This window comes from Rhinoraja longicauda, chromosome 25, assembly GCF_053455715.1.
Source record: "Rhinoraja longicauda isolate Sanriku21f chromosome 25, sRhiLon1.1, whole genome shotgun sequence".
In the NCBI taxonomy this organism is placed as follows: Eukaryota; Metazoa; Chordata; class Chondrichthyes; order Rajiformes; family Arhynchobatidae; genus Rhinoraja; species Rhinoraja longicauda.
In genome coordinates, this window is record NC_135977.1 from 25,592,226 (window position 1) to 25,619,790 (window position 27,565).

Genomic DNA, 27,565 nt, shown 5'->3' on the forward strand with positions numbered 1-27,565 from the left:
TCATCTTGAACCTATGTCCTCTGGTCCTCAATTCTCCTGCTCTGGGCAAGAGACTGTGCATCTACCTGACCTATTCCTCTCATGATTTTGTACACCTCTATAAGATCACCCCTCATCCTCCTGTGCTTCAAGGAATAGAGACCCAGCCTACTCAACCTCTCCCTATAGCTCACACTGTGTAGACCTGGCAACATCCTCGTAAATCTTCTCTGAACCCTTTCAAGCTTGACAATATCTTTCCTATAACATGGTGCCCAGAACTGAACACATTATTCTAAATGCGGTCTCACCAACGTCTTGTACAACTGCAACATGACCTCCCGACGTCTATACTCTATACTCTGACTGATGAAGGCCAATGTGCCAAAAGCCTTTTTGACTACCTTATCTACCTGTGTCTCGACTTTCAAGGAACCATGCTCCTGCACTCCTAGATCCCTCTGCTCTACAACACTCCCCAGAGGCCTACCATTCACTGTGTAGGTCCTGCCCTTGTTAAATGTCCCAAAATGCAACACCTCACACTTCTCTGTATTAAATTCCATCAACCATCCCTCAGCGCAATTTCCTCTCTGGTTTCCAACAATGTCCTCGGATATATCTGATCAGCCCTGGAGATTTGTCTACCTTCATACACAATAGTGCCTTCAATACTTCTGGATTGTAACTTGAACTCATTCCAATGTGAGATAATTGATCTGTGGTTAATTTATAAAGGGGGAAGAAACAACATTTCTGACCCCATTTTGACCTGAGGTGCAGAACTTGCAGCCCTTGGGGGGAAAAAGCTCTGGATCTGTCTGAGAGCACACAGCAGTTTAACAGGGTGTGAATGTTCCTTTGTCTGCACATAGTTAGCTTTTGATTAATATTACAGGACCATCTTTTATACAACTTTATTACTGGGTGTTTTCAATTTTGTGCAGGATCTACAAAAAAGTTAACTGATAATGTATAAGAAGATAACTGCAGATGCTGGTACAAATCGAAGGTTTTTATTCACAAAATGCTGGAGTAACTCAGCAGGTCAGGCAGCATCTCGGGAGAGAAGGAATGGGTGACGTTTCGGGTCGAGACCCTTCTTCAGACTGATAATGTATAATAGTCATTCAGCATGGAAACAGGCCCTTCATGCCCTTCGTTCCATATCCCTCAAAACCTTTCCTATCCATGTACCTATCTATGTGTGGCAACCTTGCATGTGAACACATTGTACCTTAAGGATATCAATAATGGCTCAGTGGGTTATTTTGCTTAAATTGTCATTCACAATCAAAGAATGAATGTATTAATGTTTAATATTAGAAATACTTTATTTTGATGATTTCTGTTTGTTGCATTGACATAGGAAAAATACACCATGGCCCCAACTTTGCCTCTAGATCAAATTTATCTTTCGGAACCAGATAAAAAGACTGGGAAAACACAACAGTTATCAGCATTGGTGAGTTGCTTCATACCATTATCAGAAAACTATCATGGACTGATAGAATTTCAGATTTGTTCTCTAATGCTTACCCCACCTCCTTACTATCATTCCTTGAGGATTGTCCTGAAATCTGCATCTGTGCCAATAATTCAATTGTCATTTCTTGCTGTTTTTGACCTATTTAAGGGAGGGTTAAGATGGCGGCGCTGCCCTAGCAGCTGCGGCTTACCTGCAGTCCGTTTGTCTTTGTGTTTTTGTTGGGGGATTTTGTCTTAATTGTAAATGTGATGTGGTGTTTTTGTGGTTGTGTACTATGTGTGTGTGTGGGGGGGGAGGGAGGAACTGTAAAATTGTATATTTGTCCCTTCCGAACGGAGACCCGACCTTTGTTTTCTAGGTCGTGTCTCCGTTCCTGCTGCGGCCGACCATCGGCCAAACTCCTGGAGCTGGCGGCCTCCAGGGCTCTGGTTCGCAGAGCCCGCGGATCAGACTCAACATCAGCGGAGCCGGCCGTTCTCGGAGGCAGCGGCTGCGACTCGCCTTAGGCTCGGGCCGCGTGGATGCCGACATCGGGAGCTCCGGCAGCGGCAGCGTGTTCGCCCGCCCCGGATCGCGGGGCTTGGGTCACGGACATTTCACCGTCCGGCGCAGCCTAAAATAGGCCACGGAATTTTCTCTGCTGGGCGGGGGCTTCAATGTCGGGAGCCCCGACCGCCCCGACTTGCAGCGGGGCTTGGGTCGGCCCGTTGCGGACATTTCACCGTCCGGCGCAGCCTGGAACATGGCAACGACAACAGCCTGACCGCAGGAGAAGACGGCAGGGGAAGAGAAAAGACATTCTGGCCTTCCATCACAGTGAGGAGGGGACTGGAGGAGACTCACTGTGATGGATGTTTCTTTTTGGGGGGTTTTGTGTTGGTTGGGGTTGTGTAATTTGCTTATTTTATTGCTCTTATTGTTGGACTGTGGGTGACGAAATTTCGTTCAAAAAACTTGTTTTTTGGATGACAAATAAAGATATCTTGAATCTTGAATCTGAACTTTGTAACTCAATTTCACCTCCCAAAAATGTCATGCATTTTCTTCTTTCTTGATTGGCTATTCATTATCTCTGCTATTTAGATTTCAACTCAATCAAAACGGTGTTTCTTATAATCATTTCTAGATTTCTAGAAATGAGGAACTGCAGATGCTGGTTTTCAAAATAAGACACAAAGCTCTGGAGTAACTCAGCGGTTCGGGATAGGTTTCCTGACCCGAAACCTATCCATGTTTGCTGGAGATGCTGCCTGACCTGTTAAGTTGCTCCAGCACCTAGTGTGTTTGCTCAGAATCTATGTCAGTCACCAATCACGCCCATTCTTGTGGCCGTAGGTGGGTCCCCCTTATACTGATTTGGATAGTAAAATATCTCCTCAAACTGGTTTTGAGTGGTAAGTAGTTCTAATAGATTTGGAAAGCCATGAGTCATCGATGGATATCCTAAACAGGCTTATTATTATGGCAGCAACTGTTTGTGTGTGGGTTGTAGGCTCCATAACAGCCTAAGTGTCCCATGAAAACAATGTTTGGGCAGTGATACTATAGTTCATGATGTGGACAGTGTTGGTAATAAACAAACATCACACTGAGCATAAATCCAGACATTCTGCAAAACTGGAAGTAGATTTTTCAACAGGTGTTTCATGTAATGATAACATGATGCAAAATAATACCAATACACAGCAAAAGAATATAAAAGTATATAAATACTGTTTGGGTTACAACTGGCTATTATGTAAAATTCTAGTCACTGCTCTTTTGATTGTGAAGGTCCTTGAAAGGTGCAAGAAAGAATATGCTGACTTTCATATGATATGAAAAATTCAGTCGGATAAGGGACCCAACCCAAAACTTCTTCAGAGATGTTGCCTGACCTGCTGAGTTACTTCAGTACTTTGTCCTTTATTGTAAAGCAGCATCTGTGTTTCTTTGTTCCTACGTGAACATTTCAGGCATGCGGTTAAGATAAAGAAGCTGGAGTGAATCTCCTTGGAGCAAAGAAAGTTAAAGTAAGATTTGATGGTGTTCCTGGAGGGAAACTCTTCCCATTAGCAGACATTTCATTAATCAGGAGGTGATTTACAAACCGATGAGCAAAAGTCCGGCGATTTGAGGGAAATCTCTTTGAGGCAAAGGAGCTGTGATCTGGACCTCGCTAGCCTGACATTTAGTGGAAACTCACCTGAGCACTGGTTGATTGTGTCCACCAAACTTGGCGACATAGAATTGGAATCGACAGACTTGTTCCACAAAGAGAAGGTACCATCTAGCCACCTTTTTGATGGACCAACTCGACACCTTTTGTACCTGATTGTGTGGTGATATTCATAGCAGATTTACCTAAGAATTGGTTTATGAAAGGATAATTCATTAATGGAGGGTGAATTAAACAGATACGGTCTGTTTTTTGTAGTAAAATTAATGTATTCGTGGCTTTTCATTATGTATGTATTTAACACAATGTTAACATTTCATCCCCAAAAAAGCATCCAAGCAGGAAAGAAGATTGTTACTTTGTGTTGTATAAACCTCCACCTCAAGATGACATGCCAGCTCTGGTGGAAGAATTTTTGGAACGAGCCAACTTCATCGCCAGTGATCTAGATTGGTTATTATCTCTTCCTCATGATAAATTTTGGTGCCAGGTATTATAAACTTCCTTTCTATCTGAAGGTTAATGCCATTCATAGTGAAATGTTCCCCTAAATAAATGTTCATAAGTTCCTAATGCATGGAAGTAGATTTAGACCATTTGGCCCATCAAATCTACTCTGCCGTTCAATGATCTATCTTTCCTTCTCAATCCTTTCCCCTGTCTTCTCCCCATAACCTTTCACACCCTTACAAATCAAAAAGGCCAATGGAGATCCTAAGTTTGTGGTTTTATTGATGGGAACAAGGCCTTGGTGATCAGGTCAGTATATAAATCTTGAAGAGTAGAGGCAGACTCGTATTGTGTAAAATTCTGCAGGCTTCTTGAAAGCTTGAGGGACGTTTGATGCTTCTTGGAATGTGTGCTTGTATTTCTGTACACATGAAGTGATGGATTAATGTATGCAATTTAAAATAGGAACGGTCCCTGCAAGTTTGTCACATGGTCCCATTGTGCCCTTGCATTTAGGAAGGTGTTTTGAAAGGCACAATGGAAAACCATGAAAACCATTGTTTCTTTTTTTAAATTTGAGCCAAAGAATTTGTGGTTGGATGAAACTGATTGTAATTGTTGTGATAATGTAACTTTTTTCTCTCTTGCTTTTAGGTTATTTTCGATGAGACTCTCCAGAAATCTTTGGACTCTTTCTTGCGTTACACACCTCGTCAGTATGACGAATTGGAGAATTCAAATGTAGCCATAGCGGACATGCAAAAACGCCTCCATCGCAGCGTTTTTATGATTTTTCTTCGGATGTCCACCCACAAGGAGTCTAAAGTACCATAACTTGATTTCTTAAATAAGTTGTTTGTTTTTCTATTCCATATGGAATTTGGCATATTAGGTATAACAAATAGAATGAATATCATGGGCAGTTGAAGATTTACGGGCTTATTATTGTTCAATCAAATATATTTAAAACAGATATTTAACAAAATGGGTTCAAAATCAAAAGTATCATTTCTATAATATTTTATTTCTACTTTGTATTTTGTTATTTTATGTACATGTAACAGAAATTCGAGACAACAGCAAATGCTGATAATTTGTTGCCTTGGGCAGTGAAGTATGACACTTACTGGCACTTGAAATGAATCTCAGCAGGCATAAACTTTCTTCTGGTACATTTATCTGTCACTAGTGTATTTTCATATAAATAACTTTCCAAACTTGTTTCATTCACCTACAAAAAGGAAATGGGCTAGTTGCTTAACAGGATCAGTGCTGTACAAACACGCTGAAGCTTCTATATACCATTAACTGAACCCCCACAATCATGTCATTTTCCGAGCGATATAAAACAAAGTTGCCTTAATCCTGCTTAAATTAAGTGTGATGGAAAAGTCCTTTCCAACACAAATAAACAAATTCACATAGTCTAGGAGGTATTTTCCAAATAACCCATCTATCTTAAACATACAGTAATATTAGTTGTACTCAACCTGGAGAAGGATATGAATGTCAGGGAATTCAGGACAGTTAATAATGATGTCTTGGAGTGAATCCACATTACAGAAGATGAGGTGCCAGTGGTGTTCAAGCACATAAAAGTAGATAAATCCCTGGGTCTTGATCAAATACATTCGGAAATTGTTGAAGTTAGGGAAGAAATTGGAGAGCTACTAGCGAAGGTTTTTGTTTTATCAATAGCTATGTGAGGTGTGAGGAAACTGGAGGGTTACTAATGTTCTACCTCTATTTAAGAAAGGCTGCAAAGAAAGCCTGGGAATTATAGACCAGTAGACCTAACATTACTGATGGGTGAGTTATTGGAGGGCATTCAGGGCGTCAGAGTTTACAAGTATTTGGCAAGGACTGATTAGGGATGGTCAGCATGTGTCTGAAGTTGTGTCTCACCAATTTGAGCTTTTTGAAGAAGTAACCAAGAAGATTGATGAGGCCAGTACGGATGTCTATACAGACTTAAGCAAGGCTTTTAACAAAGTAGTGCATGGGAGACTAGTGTGGAAAGTTGGATCACTTGGGATCCAGGGTAAGCTACCAATTGGATGCAAAATTAGCTTAACGCCAGGAGACAGTGGTAAAAGAAGGATGCTTTTCAGATTTCAGACCTGGAACAAGTGTGCCACAGGGATTGGTCCTGGGCCCATCATTCATTATTTGCATTAACAATATGGATGTGAATGTAGTAAGTTAGTAAGTTTTTTGCATGTCCAGACTTCCTTGATTACATTAATATCTAGACCTTTAAACCTCCTTTTGTTCTGTTTGCAGGTGATTATGTACAGGTGAATCAGTGGTTATATTAACTAATAAGAGAGGGGTTTCTAGAAATTCATAACCGAATGCTGTATAAGCAATAAATTAAGATTAGCTGATTAATGTTTTTATACAAAACAATGGTCTACTTATTTTTAAGTTGGCAGAAATCCTGTCAGATATAGAATAGCAGCTTGTTTGCCTACCACAATTACATTTAGAGCTGTATCAAAACTGCACGGACCACCTTATGTTACTAGCACTATAATTTGCAAAATGAGACAATCACTTTGAAGTGAAGAAAGGTTGAAGGAATGCAATTTAAAAAGTGTGAGCAAACCTTTGGGCAGAAATTTGACTAAGCTGTAGTCTGTCTTTGGGTGATCTATAATCAATCTGCAACAAAATCAAGTACTATATTCTTAATGCTAATTATTTTTTGCCACTTGAAGTTGCACTACTGAAGCTATGTAAAGATTCATTTGTCAAAGAAATATAGAACTGAAGAGCTCTATTGCCTAATTTTTAGGATGGGCTGCTACGTGTAGGTTTAGATGAATATATATATACATATTTTTTTTTCTCTAATCGATTTTTATTTCCATTAGGAACACTTCATCACACCCAATGTTTTTGGGGAAATTATCTATGATGGTTTTCTCTTTGACATCCCAAAAATCTTTGACTTGTGTATAATATTTGGAAAAGGAAACACTACTCTTCTTAAGAAGATGATTGGTTAGTTTGAAAGAAATGTCGAGCTTCTTTTGAAAAGGAACTTTAAAATGATTTTCATCATGTTTATTTTGGACTTTAATTTTTTTCTTATTCACAGGGAATATTTTTAATCAGCAGCCAAATTATTTTAATGATCTGAATGAAACCGTTCCCACAATCCTCCAGGTATTGAAACTAATTTGTGTTTTCCGTATAGTTTAAATATTTCTCCACAAATTTTGTACATATCCTAGTCGGTTGTTGTAAATTTGCAGTTAGTAAAATGCATGCAGACATTTATAGATGGAATATCTTAATGGAAAATGTTCTGTTTATGCAGATTGATTTGAGAATAGTGTAAAAAAAAAAGGTGCATTTCCTGAAAGCTGATGAGAACTTTTGTTTCCAAGAGAGAAAAATTCATGTCCAACCCTGACTGGAGTCAAGTCAAGTCAAGTCAAGTCAAATTTATTTGTCACATACACATACTCGATGTGCAGTGAAATGAAAGTGGCAATGCCTGCGGGTTGTGCACAAAAAGAATTACAGTTACAGCATATAAATAAAGTTAATAAGTTACTAAACATAGCACAAAAAGTGTCGACAAAAATTTAGTCTCTGGGGTTATAAAAGTTGACAGTCCTGATGGCCTGTGGGAAGAAGCTCCGTCTCATCCTCTCCGTTTTCACAGCGTGACAGCGGAGACGTTTGCCTGATCGTAGCATCTGGAACAGTCCGTTACTGGGGTGGCAGGGGTCCCTCATGATCTTGCTTGCTCTGGATCTGCACTTCCTGATGTATAGGTCCTGCAGGGGGACGAGTGTAGTTCCCATGGTGCGTTCTGCCGAACGCACTACTCTCTGCAGGGCCATCCTGTCCTGGGCAGAGCTGTTCCCAAACCAGACTGTAATGTTGCCGGACAGGATGCTCTCTACAGCCCCAGAGTAGAAGCAATGAAGGATCCTCAGCGACACTCTGAATTTCCTCAGTTGTCTAAGGTGGTAAAGGCGCTGCTTAGCCTTACCCACCAGTGCGGCAATGTGCGTTGCCCACGTCAGATCCTCTGCGATGCGGACTCCCAAGTATTTGAAACTGCTCACCCTATCCACAATAGACCCATTATTTTCGAGTGGCGTGTACGTCCTTGGATGTTTAGCCCTTCTGAAGTCCACAATCAGCTCCTTTGTTTTAGTGACATTCAAGAGGAGGCTATTGTCCTGACACCAGAGTGCCAGATCAGCCACCTCCTCCCGGTAGGCCTTCTCATCGTTGTTGGAGATCCGGCCCACCACCACAGTGTCATCAGCAAACTTGATGATGGAGTTTGAGCTGAACCTGGCCCCACAGTCATGTGTGTACAGGGAGTACAGTAGGGGGCTAAGGACGCAGCCCTGGGGGGATCCTATGTTCAGGGTGAGGGAGCTAGATGTGTGTTCCCCCATCCTGACCACTTGGGGCCTGGCAGTGAGAAAGTCCAGGACCCAGGCACACAGAGGGGTGCTAAGCCCCAGTTCCAGCAGCTTCTCAACCAGTCTGCTGGGGACTATTGTGTTGAATGGTGAACTAAAGTCAATGAACAGCATCCTCACATAGCCCCCCTGGCTGTCCAGATGAGAGAGAGCGGTGTGTAGAACCTGGGAGACCGCATCATCCGTGGACCTGTTCGGACGGTATGCGAACTGTAGTGGGTCCATGTTGCGAGGAAGGAGGGCGCAGATGTGCTTCTTAACTAGCCTCTCAAAGCATTTCATGACAACCGAGGTGAGGGCCACCGGTCGGTAGTCATTTAAACACGCTGGAGAGGCATTCTTTGGCATCGGTACAATGATGGATCTTTTGAAGCATGCAGGGACCACGGACTTTGCCAAGGAGAGGTTGAATATTGTGGTGAGCACTGGAGCAAGCTGAGTAGCACAAGACTTTAGTACTCGCCCAGATATACCATCTGGGCCTCCAGCTTTCCTCGTGTTCACACGCGTCAGAGCCCACCTCACCTCATGCTCGGACACCGAGAATGTGTGCACATCCCCGGCGGAGGCAAGAATATCACCTCTTCCACCTATAGACATTGTATGTGAAATGGAGCTATCCATTTCCACTTTACCTTCTCCTGACACAGTCCTTTTGTGAATTCTTAGATAAACATCTTACAAATGCTGTGATTTATCCAGAAAATGTTTAACACCTAAGGCCTCTCTAGCTTGTGACATTCCTAACGTGGCTCTGAGAGTACTAAAACTATGAAAGTCAAACTAGTTGTCGATGCGGTAAATCCAAAATAAGAACAGAACATGCTGCAAATACTCAGCAGGCCAGAGTACATCTCTCTGTGGAAAATAGTCAATGTTTCAGGCTGGAGACTCCTCCTCTGACGAAGGGTCCCCAACCTGAAACTTTGATTCTTTTTCTCTTTCCATTGATGTGGCCAGACTGTTTTTGTACTGATCAGACTAGTCTGTGATTTACAATCTGGAGCAATGTTGTTGGCACTGGGAAATGTATACCATGCATTAGCCGTTTCCTTCTAAGCATTCTAATAATGGAAAGGACTAAACTGATGCCATGAGTATAGAGTTCAAGATTGGAGTTTCAGCTGATTTATGAAACAATGTGAGATTTACTCCATAACTGCCCAATTTGCCTCAGAATACATGACTGGGACATTAGTGTTAAACATTCAGCACTGAAATTCACTCCACATTTATACCACATGTCCTTAAGATGAGATAATGTACGAAAAGACCAGCTAGACAAGAAAGATACCTGCGTTATTCATGTAGTGATTCTTTTTCATGCTTAAAATAGTTGAGACTAATGTTGAATTTATTATTCTTTTTTCATTATTGTCAAGATTTACAGTAGTATCTGTGAGAAGTGTGGCTTAATGTGGGAAAATCATTCCAATTGCCCACAAAAGATTGATTGCCAAACCAAAGTTTCACCCATGGATATGCCTCTGCAGGTATTGCTCACATCATTGATTTGTTTTAAATCGTGACTAAAATATGCTTTACCTTTGTAAATGGAAAGCAATCTTTTGCACGGAATCCCTTGTGTATCTTATGTTTTAATCAAGATGAATGAATGTAACTTTTGTACAAGCAAGAAGAAATAGTTTAGATAAATTAACAGTATCAGTATTAGTTTATTGTTATGTGTACTGAAATACAGCGAAACACTTTTGCGTACTATCTAGGCAGATCGTACAATACACAAGTATAACAGGTAGTACAAAAGGGAAAGTTGATAGTGCAGAATATAACATTACAGCTACAAAGAAAGTGCAGTTTAAAAAAAAGTACGAGTGCTGCAACTAGATAGGTTGTAAGATTGGGGATGCATCCTTGGCATATGAGAAATCCGTTCAAGAGTCTGGCAACAGCGGGGAAGAAGCTGTTGTTGAATCTGGTGGTGCGTGCTTTCAAACTTTTGAATCTTCTGCCCAATGGGCAGGGGGAGGAGAGAGACTGACTGGGATGTGAGTGGTCCTTGATTCTGTCGGCTTCTCTCCCAAGGTAGTGTGAAGTGTAGATGGAGTCCTGGGGAGAGCTTGTTTATGTGATGGACTGGGCTGCATTCACAAGTCTCTGCAGTTTCTTATGGCCTTGGGCAGAACAGTTGCTGTGCCAAACTAAACAATGATTAAGAAAAATAATGAAAATGTAATATTTATCAGTTAATACATTCATCTGGTTAAGTTTTAAAGCAGTTACATTATATTCGTAATATTAAATGCTTTAATTTCAGTGCCTGTTCCTTAGAATTATAGATAAAACAGCAGAATTGTTGCACTTGTTCTGTTGGGTAACTATTAAGTTGCACACAGTAAACATCATCTACTAATAGACAATAGACAATAGGTGCAGGAGTAGGCCATTCAGCCCTTCGAGCCAGCACCGCCATTCAATGCGATCATGGCTGATCACTCTCAATCAGTACCCCGTTCCTGCCTTCTCCCCTTACCCCCTCACTCCGCTATCCTTAAGAGCTCTATCCAGCTCTCTCTTGAAAGCATCCAACGAACTGGCCTCCACTGCCTTCTGAGGCAGAGAATTCCACACCTTCACCACTCTGACTGAAAAAGTTCTTCCTCATCTCCGTTCTAAATGGCCTACCCCTTATTCTTAAACTGTGGCCCCTTGTTCTGGACTCCCCCAACATTGGGAACATGTTTCCTGCCTCTAATGTGTCCAATCCTCTAATTATCTTATATGTTTCAATAAGATCCCCCCTCATCCTTCTAAATTCCAGTGTATACTAAACAAGTTTCTTCTGGGTCAGGAGACCTTTTTTTAAGGATTTGGGTCTTAATAATTTTGAAAAGATATTTTTACCTGGTGTGTAAAGCCTGTCAGATTACACTTATGTATAATGTTATGACAAAATCATTATCTTGTAGGAGTTTAAGGATATTTTGCTGTACCTGTGTGATACGTGCACTACGCTGTTTGCATTCTTGGACATTTTTCCTGAAGCTAGTCGGATATTCCAAAAGCATGATTATATACAAAGGTATGGAAGGATACGGCATATTGTTTTTCTCGTCTACCACTTTGATTATATTAGAATTGTGATCTAAATAATAGCTACGCCTTCCTAATTTAAAACAACATGCACATATATGCAATCAAAAAGCATAAGATTGCAGATGCTAGAAATCTGAAATAAAAACAGAAAATGCCATAAATACTCAGTGGGTCAGGCAGTATTTTCAAAGTCATAAATTGATGATCATTCAGCAGATTTAAAACAAATTGGAAATTTTAAAGGACAAAGAAATATGACAGTGTAGATCAAAAGAGATAGAGTAATGCAAATTGTGAGGTTGTGAGGTTCTTCTTAATTATTGCTGATGTCTGAAGGGGATGTACCTCTTTCTGCCCTGCATTCTATAAGGACTTTTCTGGCTATGGTTTGAGAGACTACATTTTCCACACTTGTGTCTCTGAGGTGCCTTCCATGTTTATAATGTAGCTCTTGTCCCACCTGATTGACAAAGCTCCCAACCATGTCTATACCAATTTTTGCACATTTTGCCTCTTCTCTTGCCCAAAGCAAAGTAAGGGTTCTCTTTGTGGGAAAGAAAACTGCAGATGCTGGTTTAAATCAAAGGTAGACACAAAATGCTGGAGTAACTCAGCGGGTCAGGCAGCATCTCTGGTGAGAAGGAATGGGTGACGTTTCAGGTCGAGACCCTTCTTCAGACTGACGTTTTGGGTCGCGACCCTACAGGCTGGTGCCGTTTCGGGTCGAGACCCTTCTTCAGACTGACGTTTCGGGGGGAGACCCTTCTTCAGACCCTTGAAATGTCAGAGTCTGAAGAAGGATCTTGACCTGAAACGCCACCCATTCCTTCTCTCCAGAGATGCTGCCTGACCTGCTGAGTTACTCCAGCATTTTTTGTCTATCTAAGGGTTCCCTTTGCCCTCCAATGTGAGCTGTCATATATTCCCTTCCGCTTTCAGAATTTCTAAAGAATTACTCACTTGGTGATTCCTTGTTTTGCTCTTTCATTTCCAATAATACCCTCTCATTTTCTTGTAGCACATTCCCAATTTCACTGTAGAAGGTACAACATGTGCAGATTGGCTTCTTTCCTTCCCATCATCCAGGGACCTAAAACTCCCTTCCAGGTGTTGGCTAAGGGTGATCTTGAACTTCCTGTTTTGTCATAGATTCATTCAGCATGCAACAGGCCCCTCAGCTCAATGTTCATACCGACAAAGATGCCCCATCTGTCACCTTAAAACTATATATCACTAATATCACTACCACTCTAATCTCTCTGCCTTTGGCCTTTCACATTGTCCCAGTGACAACCAACTGAAGCACAGGGAACAGCACATTATCATTTGACCAGGCACTTCACAACTGTACAACAAACGAATGGTGCAAACCATTTTGGAGAACCAACATTTCCAGTTTGTTTCAGAACTGTCTGCAGGTCAACAACCTCTAACATTATCATGGGTTTTCTCTCAATACTACCTGACGGCTGGCTGTTTACAACATTCTCTTTAATTTCACATTTCCTGCAATTGTGTTGTTTGGCATGTCACTGTTTCAGCCATTTTGTGGGCTGTAATTCACAAGAATATTTCATTTTCCTAACATCGATCAAGTCAATGATTTGAAATATTAACTCTTGATTTTTGTTCTCTACAGTTTTGCCTAACTACTGAGTGTTTCTAGGATTTTCTGTTTTTATTATGCATCTACACTTTTTTTTCCTTTGCATTATTGTATGCTCCAAATCGTTGCCCCTTTTATTTAAATTGATTTCAGGTTGATGAGTTATTCTCGTTCTTTTGCTAGAATTACTATACAGTGTGAAATTACGTGCATCATCTAAGTTTTTTTTAATCGATGGTGGACTTAAGTGAAATGATCCACATTGTCTCACTAAGCCCACCAACATTCATAATACATTTTTAACTTGACTGTGCCATCTTCCTTTGGGGAAATGGCATAGTTAGGATCAGTAAATTTTTGTAGTCCAAAAGGTGCAAGTAGTCGCCACTAATCCACATGTGCCACATTGCCGGAGAACAAAGTAAGGGCATTTAATTTTTTAGAGGTACTGGTACATCGTACGAGCACAGATCATTATAAAAAAGCACTGCATGAGATGGAAAATGTTTTGCTCCACTATTGTTTAGTTTTAGTTTAGTCTGGCGATACAGTGCGGAAACAGGCCCTTCGGCCCACCGAGTCCACGCCGACCAGCTATCCCCACACCTAAACACTATCCTACACACACTAGGAACAATTTACAATTATACCAAGCCAATTAGCCTACAAACCTGCATGTCCTTTGGAATATGGGAGGAAACTGAAGATCTCTGAGAAAACCCACGCATGTCGCGGGGAGAATGTGCAAACTCTGTACAGACAAGCACCCGTAGTCAGGATCAAACCCAGGCCTCGAGCTGTAAGGCAGTACCTCTACAACTGTGCCACCATATTGTTTATGATATATTTTAAACTCGACCATGCCAACCTCCTTTGGGAAGGTGAGACTTGAAATTAAAAATTTATTCCACAAAAACTGCAGATGAAGATCTATTTACTGTTAGGCATGACACATTACATCAATACATTGTAATGCTAAACTAGTGTCAATTTTTATTATTTGGTTTTATTGCAGCGGCAAAATATATTAATTGGCACACATAAGCATGAGTAGTTAAGTGTAATTTTGCTCAATTACAAATAATTAAAAATTAATATATATTGGAATATCTTTTTGACAATTCTCTTTTTTGCAGATTGGCTTCGTTTTATGAAGCAATTATCCCTGAACTAGAAAACACAATTAAACAGAGGCGATTTGAAGAAATTGGGTAAGTTGATTCAGTGGTGGATTTGAGGTCTCTTAGGTTTGCATTGGAACCTTTTCTTTTCTATTTACTTTATCTAAATTTTATTGAGCCATTATTTACCGTCAGCCTTCTACTAAGAGGGTTGAAATTTTCCCAACTTTCTAATTTTTATCAAATTCAGTGCCAAATTTATCAACAAGCTGGACATTTTACTCTCATAATCTCAAAGAACTATCCGCCTTGGCTAAGAGAACTATTTGTTAGTGACTTGAATTAATGCTGGAAGTGTGAACTAAAATCTGATGTTCAACTTCATCATATAACTATGGGCACATTAAATTTTGATCCTTATTTTATAATAATTGTATGCCTGTGATAGATTAATACCGTTCACCAAGTAAACCTACAGTATTGATCGGTTTGACTGAATTGGTTATTTCATTTTATTTGCTTTGCCCTTGAGGCAACACAGTGGCGCAGCGGTAGAGTTGCTGCCTTACAACGCCAGAGTAACGCCCGGTTCGATCCTGACTGCGGGTACTATCTGTACGGAGTTTACACATTCTCCCTGTGACTGTGTGGGTTTCTCCAGGTGCTCCGGTTTTCTCCCACACTCCAAAGACGTACAGGTTTGTAGGTTAATTGGCTTCTGTAAAAAAAAAAGTAAATTGGCCCTAATGTGTAGGATAGTGCTAGTGTATGGGGTGATCATTGTTCGGTGCAGACTCGGTGGGCCAAAGGGCCTGTTTCCACGCTGTATCTCTGAAGTTTAAAGTTTTGATTAATTTTACATTAGAGATGGTGGATGCCAGTTCTGACTCGTGGAACATCCTGTTCCGCAGACCCATGCAGATCAAGTATACCACAGTTATCTATGTACTTCCACAATGCACTATTAGCCTGTTTTAGCCCTTATCCAACAAACATTCCCTGCTGCCGTCTCAATATTTTTTACTTCCAGCACAGCATAGTCAGCTAATTTATGAAGAATAAAGAGCAGCAGTACTTTGAAGTGTTTTTAAAAATATTTTTTTAATGAATCTAAGTTACACAGGAACATCATTTATCTTCACAGAGAGGATATAATCAGAGAAATAGGAAAATATACATTTCTTTTTCAGTGGCCTCCTTGTGCCCAAGACTAGTAAACTGACCCCCACGTTTAAGATTATTGAAAATATTGTTATTGACCATGTCATGGAAACCTAGATATAGTAGTCCGGACTTATGGTGTAAAGAAAGAATTGATCCAAGTTCAGATCATTTTATTGCCCATTCTTCTGCTCTCCCTGTTCTTTCCATTCCCCTCATTTCCCAAAGTGTTAACATTTGTTTTTTTAAACTTTTTCTTCAGATTGCAGAATGATTTGTGGAGGAGACTTTCACACTCGAGGAAGAAAATTATTGAAACTTTTCATCACATCATTAATTTCATGTGCCTTCAACCTATACTAGAAAATGGGTGCGGAAGCAGCAAATCTAACTTCATTTATATTTTTAGAAACTTTGTTGTGGTCATTCGCAGTTAAGATAATGACAAACGTGCTTTTCAAGTTGAAAGATGTTGAAGAATATTTTAACGAAATATGTCTCCACTTAGAGCTAAATGTAATAAATGCCCTCGGGTCTCCATTCCTTCACTCAGAGAGTTTAACAGGTTTTCTGGGGGGACACCGTGACCAAATCCAAACCAAATCCAATCTCTTACAAGGTTCACTAGATAATGGTCAGGGCTGTTTGTTTATTTTAGTTATTTTGCATTGGTTTAAGTGTCAATGCATCATATTTTGTTGAGGCATAACTACAGAAGACATGTATTGTCTTGTTAGACTAGCGGGTCAGGCAGCATCACTAGAGAGAAGGACTGGTTGATGTTTCGGGTCAAGACCCTTCAACTATGAGTCAGGTGAGAGGGAGATCAGAGATACGAAAGGGTAAGGTGTGAAAATAACAGATCAAAGCAGACAATGGTTAAAGAAATGTGGAATAGTTCATTGTTGGCTGAGGCGGCACGGTAGCGCAGCGGTAGAGTTGCTGCTTTACAGCAAATGCAGCGCCGGAGACTCAGGTTCGATCCTGACTACGGGTGCTGTACTGTAAGGAGTTTGTACGTTCTCCCCGTGACCTGCGTGGGTTTTCTCCGAGATCTTCGGTTTCCTCCCACACTCCAAAGACGTACAGGTATGTAGGTTAATTGACTGGGTAAATGTAAAAATTGTCCCTAGTGTGTGTAGGATAGTGTTAGTGTGCGGGGATCGCTGGGCGGCGCGGACTTGGTGGGCCGAAAAGGCCTGTTTCCGCGCTGTATCTGAAATATGAAATAATATGAAAATATGATAAGGTGACAACGATGCATGCAATCAATAAAATTAATCAGGCGGACAGTGAAACTAGTCGAAGAACTGAGGTGGGGATGGGACCGAGAGAGAGGGAAAGCACATAAATTCCAGAGAAATGATGATGAAATCTGTAATCATGAAGACCCTTGAAAGACTTGTGCAGGCCCACCTGTAAAATATCAGAAACACCCTGCTGGACCCCCTGCTGTTTGCATACCGGGCAAATAGATCAGTGGATGACGCAGTCAACCTAGGCCTGCACTTCACCCCCTAGCACCTAGACTGCCAGGGGACCTATGCAAGGATTTTGTTTGTGGATTTTAGCTCTGCATTCAACACCATTGTGCCAGAGCTACTACACTCCAAACTCTCCCAGTTGACTGTGCTTGAACCCCTCTGTCAGTGAATCATCAACTTCCTGACAGACAGGAAGCAGCATGTAATGCTGGGAAAGCACATCTCGGACCTGCAGACCCTCAGCATAGGAGCACTGCAAGGCTGTGTACTCTCCCCTCTCCTTTACTCTCTCTACACCAACGACTGCACGTCCACAGTCTCCTCTGTCAAGCTTCTCAAGTTTGTGGACAACACAACTAGGGTTAACAACTTCCTCACTCACAAATAAGGGACAAGGTGACGTCACCACCCCGCGCCCCACGTGACCTCACCCAGCCAGCAGTCACGTGCTCCCGCTCTACCAATGGCGGCTGCCCGGGCCGGGAGGCCGGTTGCTACGCAAACTCCGTTAGGCGATGCCTGGGCCTACAATGTCCGGGCCTACACTGGCCCCTGGGCCTCCAGTGCCGTCCGGGGCTAATACGGGACATGGGCAGTCCCGTACGGGACAAACCAATTTAGCCCAAAATAGGGGATGTCCCGGCTAATACGGGACAGTTGGCAACCATAGACACAACCCTGATTGGACTGATCCAGGATGGGGAGGAATCTGCCTACAGACAGGAAGGTACACAGCTGGCGTCCTGGTGCCATCGCAACAACCTGGAGCTCAATGCTCTTAAGACAGTGGATCTGATTGCAGACTTTAGGGGAGCTCCCCCTCCCCTCCCCCCACTCACCATCAACAACACCACAGTCACATCTGTGGAGTCATTTAAGTTCCTTGGAACCATCATCTCCAGGGACCTTAAATGGGAGGCCACCATCGACTCCACAGTCAAAAAGGCCCAACAGAGGATGTACTTCCTGCGGCAGCTGAGAAAACACAATCTGCCACAGGCAATGATGGTCCATTTTTATACTGCCATCATAGAGTCTGTCCTCACCTTCTCCATCATATCATCATCATATCATATCATATATATACAGCCGGAAACAGGCCTTTTCGGCCCACCAAGTCCGTGCCGCCCAGTGATCCCCGCACATTAACACTATCCTACACCCACTAGGGACAATTTTTTTGCATTTACCCAGCCAAATTAACCTACATACCTGTACGTCTTTGGAGTGTGGGAGGAAACCGAAGATCTCGGAGAAAACCCACGCAGGTCACGGGGAGAACGTACAAACTCCTTACAGTGCAGCACCCGTAGTCAGGATCGAACCTGAGTCTCCGGAGCTGCATTCGCTGTAAAGCAGCAACTCTACCGCTGCGCTACCGTGCCGCCCTCATTGTCTGGTTTGGCTCAGCCACCAAGCATGACGTCCGGAGGCTGCAGCGCATCATTCGATCAGCCGAGAAGCTTGTTGGCTGCAATCTTCCCACCATCGGCGAACTGTACACTGCAAGGGGCAGGAAGAGAACGGGTAAGATCATCTCTGACCCCCTCTCACCCGGGCCACAAACTCTTTGAAGCACTTCCCTTTGGAAGACAACTCCAGACTGTCAATGCCGCCACAGCCAGACATAAAAACAGCTTTTTTTCCATGAGCAGTAGCTCGACTCATCAGCCAAAAGTCTAGCCTCCTTTTGCTCTGGTATTTTATTTCATTCTTTACATGTTTAAATTATAATGTTTTATTTTTAATTGTCTACTGTATATCGTGTTGTTACTTGCAAGCAAAGCACCAAGGCAAATTCCTTGTCTGTGTATATATTTGGCTAATAAAATGTATTCAATTCAATTCAATGAACACAAGATGATAATCTATATAGACTTTAGAGATTTCAGCAAATAATCAGTGGGAACATGTATGAGAATAGACAATTGAGTATATTTCAGTTAAATATATGTCTTGCAGTTTATACTTATTTCTATTTTCCATAAGCGCGGAACTCCAAATGTATATTTTAAGTTTACATCTAATTCTCTACCTTAACAGATCCCCGTAAACATTTTAAAAACCTTAAATGATCACCCTTCAACTTTCTGAATTTCAAAAGATACTGCTCTAATTGTGTAATTATGTAATTTATAATTTAAATTTTAGAGAGTTGGAGTGACACTGTACTTGAATTAAGAAATAAAATTATTGTTTCGTATATGGAAACTTGCATGAAATTACCTATAGAATACTACTCTCGATAATTTATCGATATGTTCATTGACAAATTTGTTTTTCCTTTTGTTTAGATCTGAGCATAGTCTGGCTTTTATAGAAGATTTCCTTCAGATCTTTACAGCTCTCCTACACCAAAAGAGGTAAGTGAGTAGTCAAGACTAGAATGTTTAGCAAATATGAAAGCATTCTGACCTGATGATATTTTCAAGTAATTTAGATTATCACATATCTTTTCTTGCTGAGCTATTTGTTGTTTTGTTCAAATGGATTCTGTTTTAAAGTGTGTTAAAACTTCAAAAGCAGTTGTTTAAGGTGCAATCTTAGTTTGGAAGAAAAGAGAACCTACATTAGTGAATGCTTAAATGTATTGTCAATTGTAATGTAATGCCACGCAGCATTTAAGCACATGCTCCAGGTGAAGGTCTTGGATGTCCCTGTCTGTTCCTTTGGAAGAGTCATTTTATTGCCCAACATAGCTAACACATCCAACAAAGTACAACCTGAACTGTGTTTTTGGTTGCAAGAGAAGGGAAGAAAGATGTTGCAAGATTATTTTTATACTATTGATTTATGCCTAAGATGATTAACGACTGAGCTGTAATGAAGTATATACCTGACCTGTTCTTGACTGGAAGAAATCCAACAATTTTGCAGACCAGTGAACACCATTTGCAACTAACCTGGATTATTTCAACATGATTGGAAAATACACATGCATTGAGAAAGTTATCATTACTTTTGCTCAAAAAAGTACATTTGCAGAAATTCTTGTAAAAATGTTCTGATATTGATAATAGCTGCACATTCCAAAGTGTACCAAATGATTCAGGTCAGTTATTTATTTTTAGTATTGTGAATGATGTGAAATCAGCAGCGAGAAACAGCAAGGGGAGAAACAGCATCCCCGTTATATGAATCAGAATTTATACTTGCAAGCAATTTAAGTAGGCCGGAGGAACTCAGCAGGTCAGGCAACATCTGTGGAGGGAATGGACAGACAACGTTTTGCGTTGGGATCATTTTTCAGACTGATGGATTAGAAATATGTAATGTATGTCCATTCTCTCCACAATTGCTCTCTGAACCGCTGTGTACCTCCTGCTGTTCTTTTCATTGCCTAAGATTCCAGCATCTGCAGTTCCTCATGTCTCTACGTCTGCAATGTTTGATTGTGTTGCAACTTCAAATTTTATTATTGTTTGCACAGATTTCTGACAGACTATGATGAGCAGTTTCCAGTGGCAGATGATATCAGCCTTCTACAGCAGGCATTTCCTGCACTGTATCCTTTCCTCTTCATATTAAGCTGTTTATAAATGACAACTGGTTGGAAACAAACTGTTACTTTATCATTATTTCGTAGCAAGATTGATAACAATGGCAAAAGAGCATGTTCCTTTATGGACCTCTAAATTAGATAATCTACTTCTGCAGCTTTGCCAATAATGTTTTAATAGTCTTTTGCCAAAGCAATTCTAAATATTACTTTCCTCTCCATACATTTATGATTTAACTTATTTCGGAGCTGAGTGACTTAAAGGTACAGAATAGGCTTCTAACATAATGTAATTGAGAATTGTCATCTTTGAGTGCATCCACTGGGTAAAATATGATTTGTCCAGATGAGAAGCTATTTGTATGTGACATAACCTGATTCATAAGCCCCTTAACATCCAGCACTTTAAGGTTGTGTGTCTAAATCAATATTCTAGAGAATGCTAAATAAAGAATAATCATGTATTTTTGAACAGTGACATGACTAACTGGATTAATTTTACCCTGACAACATAAACAGCTAATGCATTTTGAAGGGATAAGTTGATTTTATCTTTTGTTATCTGAGCTCTCATGCAAGTCTTTCATTAGCTAGGGTCTCCACTACATGTCTGCCCAACAAACCAAAGTTAACTGACTGAATGTTCCCATTCTCGCATATTTACTGCAGTCAGAAGCACAGTTGGATTTTTAACAGCCATGGGGAAACAAGGAAATAGTGTTAACTAAAAAAAAAAAAACTCTTTATTTCTTGGGCATTTTTTTAGCACACATGTAATGGAATTTGCTAGAAAAATTCTATATCTGTCTAAAAGCTGTGTTGCGCAGTGAAAAATAAATACTAATGTCGTTTACAGTGCTGTCGTTATGTTACTAGTAATGGAGCTGTATGAATTGTCTTATCAGAAGGTAAATTTACTATTGGGGTGGGTGGGGGAAGCAACTGAATTGAATTTCTATCTGTAGAGTTGACAACTAGTTGGGCAAAATTAACATGTGCAGCTTTAAATTTTCAGTTTTCTAAACGATTAACTATTTCTGTATGCAATGGAATCCCATGGAAAGTGTCTTATTCAATGTAAGATGCATGTCAGTTTGCAGTTTGATTTGTCTTAACAAAAAACACAGTGATGAAACCAGGACGTCTTACATCATCAAAGCCGTTGACAGTGCTTGGGAAGCTTGTAACAGGATGAAACCTACCTTTTCCACTGGAAATTCTCAAATTTCTAGTAAATCTGCTGCCTCTCAGGTTTCGGCTGTAAATGGTGAAATGGACCAAGACCTTAGACAGCCAGAATATGAAAATGATGACTATGTGAGTTCCATATAGAGTCGGTTTTACAATCTCTTGATGGCTGTATGAATTTATTTTAGGACTGTCTGTGCTAATTGGGATGGAAAGTAACTGGTAGAATACGATCTATGAATTGGGAATTAGTTGAAAAGAAAAACTCGGCACCGTTCTGACTATAGTATTGCATTGTTATTCGATAACTAAGAGTCAGGTCAAAAGAGAGTCAAGTGTGTTTAATTGTTAGATGGACACAAAAGGCTGGAGTAACTCAGCGGGTCAGGCAGCATCTCTATCACCGCTACATTGACGACTGCATCGGGGCTTCCTCCTGCAGCCATGCAGAACTCATGGACTTCATTAACTTCGCTACCAATTTCCATCCTGCACTCAAATTCACGGACCATCTCCCACCCATCCCTCCCTTTTCTAGAAGTCACTGTCTTCATCACAGCAGATAAGACGATCGACTGACATCTATTATAAACCTACTGACTCCAACTATCTAGTCCGCATTTCTTCCCATCCTGCCTCTTGCCAAGAATCTATCCCCTACTACCATTTCCTTTGTCTACGCCGCGCCTGCACCCAAGATGATGTGTTCCATACCAGGACATCTGGGATGTCCCCATTCCTGAGGGAACGGGGGTTCCCCTCTTCTGTCATAGATGTGGCCCTCACACATGTCTCCTCAGTACCCCGTAGCTCTCCTCTTGTTTCCGCTCTCCCCAGTCGCAACAAGGAGAGAATCCCCCTGGACCTCACCTTTCACCCCTTCAGCCGTTGCATACAACACAATCTTCCGTCATTTTCGCCAGCTCCATTGGGATCCCACCACTAGTCACATCTTCCCCCTTCCGCTTTCTGCAGAGGCCGTTCCCTCTGCAACTCCCTGGTTAACTCATCCCTTCCCACCCAAACCACCCCATCCCCAGATACCTTCCCCTGCAACCGCAGGAGATGCAACACCTGTCTCTATACCTCCTCCCTCGGTCCAAGGACCCCGACTGTCTTTTTAGGTGAGGCAGAGGTTCACTTGCACCTCATCCAACCTCATCTACAGTATCCGCTGTTCCAGGTGTGGACGCCTATATATCGGCGAGACCAGGCGCAGACTGGGTGATCGTTTTGTTGAATACATTTGTTCAGTCCCCCTTGGCCAATGTGATTTCCAGGTTGCCAAACACTTTAACTCCCCCCTCCCATTCCCATACTGACCTCTCTGTCCTGGCACTCCTCCATTGTCCGAGTGAGGCCAAGTGCAAATTGGAGGAACAGCATCTCATATTTCGCTTGGACAGCTTGCAACCCAATGGTATGAATATTGATTTCTCAAACGACAAGCAAACCATGTATGTCCTCTCTCTCCGTCCCTCCCCCACCCTTGTCATCGTACTAGTTTTACTGTTGACCTGTTGAGTTCACTGTCCAACTCGTTATCACCTACCCCACAGCCAACAACAGACCATTGAGAGCTCCACCTTTCCTTGGGCATCGTTGTTCTTTGCATATCTTTAATTTATTTGTTCTATATCTCTCTATATCACCATCTATATCTCTCTGGCCTGTTTCCACGCTGTACGACTCTGACTCTATGACAGACATTCTCTTCATTTCTTTAATTTACTTTATTTTTAATGGATGACTGCTGCTGTAATTGCCCCTCCTGCCAGTCTGCATTGTTGATGCAGGAATGCAACTGCTAGTTTACATGGCTAGTTTCCATTATACATTTGTGTTTATGAATTTGTAATAATAATTGACATAGTACCTACATTTTTAATAACATCTAAATTTTAATAAGAGTAAATCATAATCTAATTTTAATTTCTGTGTCAGCAAGGCCCAGTAAAATCAAATTTAGTTTGGCTTTGGTAAATGCTCGTGTAGTTTAGATTCAGATATTAAAAAGTAACTTGTAGAAGTTAAAATTGAATTTTTCTATTTTGTTTTTACACGTAGTGTGCAGGTGCAGCTGCAGCAAAGGTAACAGGAATGGAACTGGAATCTTTAATTTCTCAAGTGAGGGATATTTTACCACACCTTGGGGAAGGCTTCATCCTTGAATGTTTGGAAGAATACAATTATGACACAGAAAAAGTAATCAATAATATTCTTGAAGATAAAATATCACCTTCACTTCAAAAAACAGACCAATCTCTTCCAAGGTAATTAAGATGAACAAATGCGAGCTGAAGTCTAGCTGGCAAAACACAGTGGTTTGCTTCCATTAAGTGCAGATGCGCATAATTATGGTTTTGACTGTTCTATGTTATCAAGGATCAGTAAATTATACCTAAGTTTTTCTGGGCAAGCCCAAGATGATGTATACTGGTATCCACTTAGTGATGTCCTGCAAAGAACAGATTTGTTAAAGTGAAGGAAGGAACTGCAGATGCTGATTTACACCCAAGATAGTCAGGAATGAGTGACGTTTCGGGTCGAGACTCTTCTTCAAATCTGTGTGCTACAGAAGAAAGAATCTGTCCAAAATCCGTGGGCTCTACTGGCTTTCCCCCAGCAATGAATGAACGGTTTGGTGAGGCAAGGCTGCCTATAAGGACTGATGTGGGTTGCGCTGTGGCAAGCAGTATGGCTGTCTGTGTGGAGTTTGCACGTTCTCCCAGTGACCCCATGGGTTGATCGTATGGCTGCTCAGTGCTTTGATCTGGTTCTCAGAGCTACGTGATGGGCTGCATGGTCGGTGCAGCTCTACATTTGGAGACAACCTAGTTCCTGTAGTTCCTGTCAACAGCACCAGTTGAATCTAATGAAAACTGCAGCCTCTCCTCCTCTTTGTTTGGCTGCACACCTTTCACCATCGCAGAGATCTCTGTGGTAGCAAGTTTAAAGATGGTCACTGCATTTGGGTGGTGCTGAACATATTGTGCTGGTCCTGGATAAAGGATTGCTCCAGGTTCCTGGTGCAACAGCATTACACAAGGAAGTGAACAAGGGTTCCACAAAGTTTCCAGCAATGCCATTAATATTACATTTCTCTATGTATATAAATGCATAATAACTCTTCCTGGTGATTTAATCCATTGGAATGGTAATGACAACGGGAAGATTTAATCCATTAGCATTCTCATTCCTGGAAATGTACCCTGAGGCACCAAAGAACATATGATGAATCTACAGCTTGATGACAGCTTGGGAAGACAGAATGCTGGAGTAGCTTAGCAAATCAAGCAGTATCTTGGGAGAATATAGATAGGCAGCGTTTTGGGTCGGGGCCCTTCTTCAGAATGATTTTGGCGAAGTGTTCCGACCCAAAACGTCACTTATCCATGTTCTCATGAGATGCTGGCTGATCTGCTGAGTTACTCCAGCACTCAGTGGCTTCTTTTGTAAATCAGCATCTGCAGTTCCTTGTTTCTACTCTATTGATGACCGCTTACTAGTCTGTAAGCATAGGACTGTGGAAGAAAATCTGATGGAGTTAGTAAGTTACAAAATTTAATTTAATTAAAATTTCTATGTCTTATGATAAGACTCTCAACAAAGAATTTGTCTGTTGCATTCTTGGGCTTTCCCTTTGATTTGACTTCTCAATTAAAAATAAAAACTTGGGTTATTGGGAAATAAACATGGAAAGAACTTTTAACTCACAGGCTACAAAGTGCCATTGTGAAAACATAATGAAGTAGACTAAATATGTTTTGATTAATTTCTTCCCTGCAGAAATGAGTAAGAAATATCATTAGTTTAGACGTACATTCATTTTTAATCTTAACTTTAAGCTGTTATTATTTGGTGTACAACCCAAATTCTGTTACAGTTGTCTGATCACATATTTTATGGCAAAATATGTTTCCAACGGTGAAACCTTTCTTCGAGGCACGATTAAGTCCTAGCAAGAACTAGAATCTTTAATATTGTTCACAGCAGCTTCTGAATATATTAGTTGAAGTGGAGACAAGGGGAACTGCAGATGCTGGAATTTTGAACAAATCACAAAGTGCTGGAGGAATCTGTGGAGAGAATGAAAAAGCAGCGTTTTTGGGTTGGACCAGAGGGTAGCCAATCCATATTACTTGGAGTGTTTTGGAGTCTTTCTGATTCTCCAACCCTAGAACATGGGGTCTATCAAATTCAAATAATAAAACTTGTACAACTTGTGTTTGCTTATTTTATATTTCATTAGATACAACTCATAGAGTTAATGTGATTATCAGGTTTTTCTGTGTAGTCAGTTTAAGTCTGTCTGAAAACAGTTTTTAGTTAATCATTTGTCATATCAGTAAACATTTAGTTGACACTGGAATTTCTGTACTTGTTATATTTTACTTCTGTAATCACACTTTCATTAACTCAATGTAAAAATAATAGTGAAAAATGCTTTGGTTCATTATATTCCCTGAAGACACAAAGCCTCAATCGTATTATTCCTGCCTGCATTTAAGCAGTCATAATTTTTTGAATACATCTGGCAATCAACCCCTCTTTGCCTGGATGCATCTATCACTCACCAACTTTTACCCCATCCCTTCCTCAGATCTCATTCTACCAGCTACCTTCCCTCTATGCCATCAGTCTGAAGAAGGGTCCCAACTCAAATCAACTTCTGTATATTTTCCTCCACTGATGCCGCCTGATCTACTGTGTTCCTCCAACGGTTGTTTGCTTTAATAAGTCAGTCAACCTGAATCAGTTGACTCTGATAATATTTGTGGCATGGTACCAGTATTGTCTTAAAAATATTCTTTGCTTCGCCATAATCAGTTCTACATGGTATTCTCGTGGAAATAATTTAGTGAAATTTTCACTGTGTCCATTTGTAATGACATATTAAACATGGCCAATCAATAGAATAATTACAGATTGTTCTTTTCTTTTCCCCATACCCTGTATTCTTATGAAGCTTCAAAGATTGGTTGAATTGCTCAAAGGAATTTTCAAAAGATCCGTGGCATACCATTGAAATGGAGATTGCATATTTTGAATTAAATTATCAAGTTAATGCCTATTATTTAATGTGAGGAGCTCCAGAAATTTGTTTGTTGTGGTGATTTATCCTTCATATGTGCTTTAAACATACTTAAACAAGGATATAACATATTAACCTCAAGATTTAAGCTTGCAAATTCTTCACACCTCAAAGTCGTGCATCTGAATCCAGTTTTGCTTTTCCCCTATTATATATATTTATTTTGAGAAGTTGATTTTCCATTTTAATTTTTTGTCATTCAAGATTTAAATTTCATTATTCTGAATTTATAATGTTTGTTGGTGTTTAAATGGAAGATATGTCCATAATAAATTAAAAGCAGTCATCAGTTGCTGAATGTGTTCTTGGAATATTTAATAACATTTGGTAGTCTGATTTGTCAGATTGTCAATTCCATGAGGCAAAGTCTAACAGTTGACTGTATTTTGCTTTCATTAGGAAGGTGAAGCAGAATGAGGAGACGGTTCTGTCAATGAGACGAAATGTTTTTGACTACGATGACTTTGATGTTTACAACAGAAATGCTGTAGACCTGAGCAAGATCTGGAAAGGCAAAAAGTGAGTTTGGCATTCCAAATCAAAATGTAACTGTAGTAGTTCTCGATGTGCTGCATTGAATCTTTTGTTTTAGCCAGTCTCTTTGTACTATTAATTTAGAGGATTAAGATGAACCAACAAAATACATTGTACATAAAAAGGATTAAATGTTATTGTCCTTAGTGGCTCAGTGATTAACTGCACACCATATAATTCACAGGCTTGACTATGTATTTGTATTTTCAATTTATTTTTGTACTTGTCTTCTAATGGGAAATTGAAGTCTAAGTGGCAGTAGTCTGAATAACCAGTTCCCAAACCACTGT

The 27,565-nt window shown here is 40.6% G+C and overlaps 1 protein-coding gene across 1 annotated transcript in view; it reads left to right on the forward strand.

The window, feature by feature from the left end:
• ascc2 (activating signal cointegrator 1 complex subunit 2) overlaps window positions 1-27,565 on the forward strand; it is a 52,905-nt gene that overhangs the window by 12,106 nt on the left and 13,234 nt on the right. The window contains exons 2-15 of the mRNA XM_078421714.1: window positions 1,349-1,444; window positions 3,958-4,116; window positions 4,731-4,901; window positions 6,953-7,082; window positions 7,180-7,247; window positions 9,913-10,023; window positions 11,461-11,573; window positions 14,330-14,404; window positions 15,738-15,845; window positions 19,254-19,322; window positions 20,390-20,464; window positions 21,586-21,775; window positions 23,714-23,919; window positions 27,141-27,260. Coding sequence (XP_078277840.1) covers window positions 1,361-1,444; window positions 3,958-4,116; window positions 4,731-4,901; window positions 6,953-7,082; window positions 7,180-7,247; window positions 9,913-10,023; window positions 11,461-11,573; window positions 14,330-14,404; window positions 15,738-15,845; window positions 19,254-19,322; window positions 20,390-20,464; window positions 21,586-21,775; window positions 23,714-23,919; window positions 27,141-27,260 — 1,679 coding nt within the window. The 5' untranslated portion in view covers window positions 1,349-1,360. The remainder of the gene's footprint in view (window positions 1-1,348; window positions 1,445-3,957; window positions 4,117-4,730; window positions 4,902-6,952; window positions 7,083-7,179; window positions 7,248-9,912; window positions 10,024-11,460; window positions 11,574-14,329; window positions 14,405-15,737; window positions 15,846-19,253; window positions 19,323-20,389; window positions 20,465-21,585; window positions 21,776-23,713; window positions 23,920-27,140; window positions 27,261-27,565) is intronic.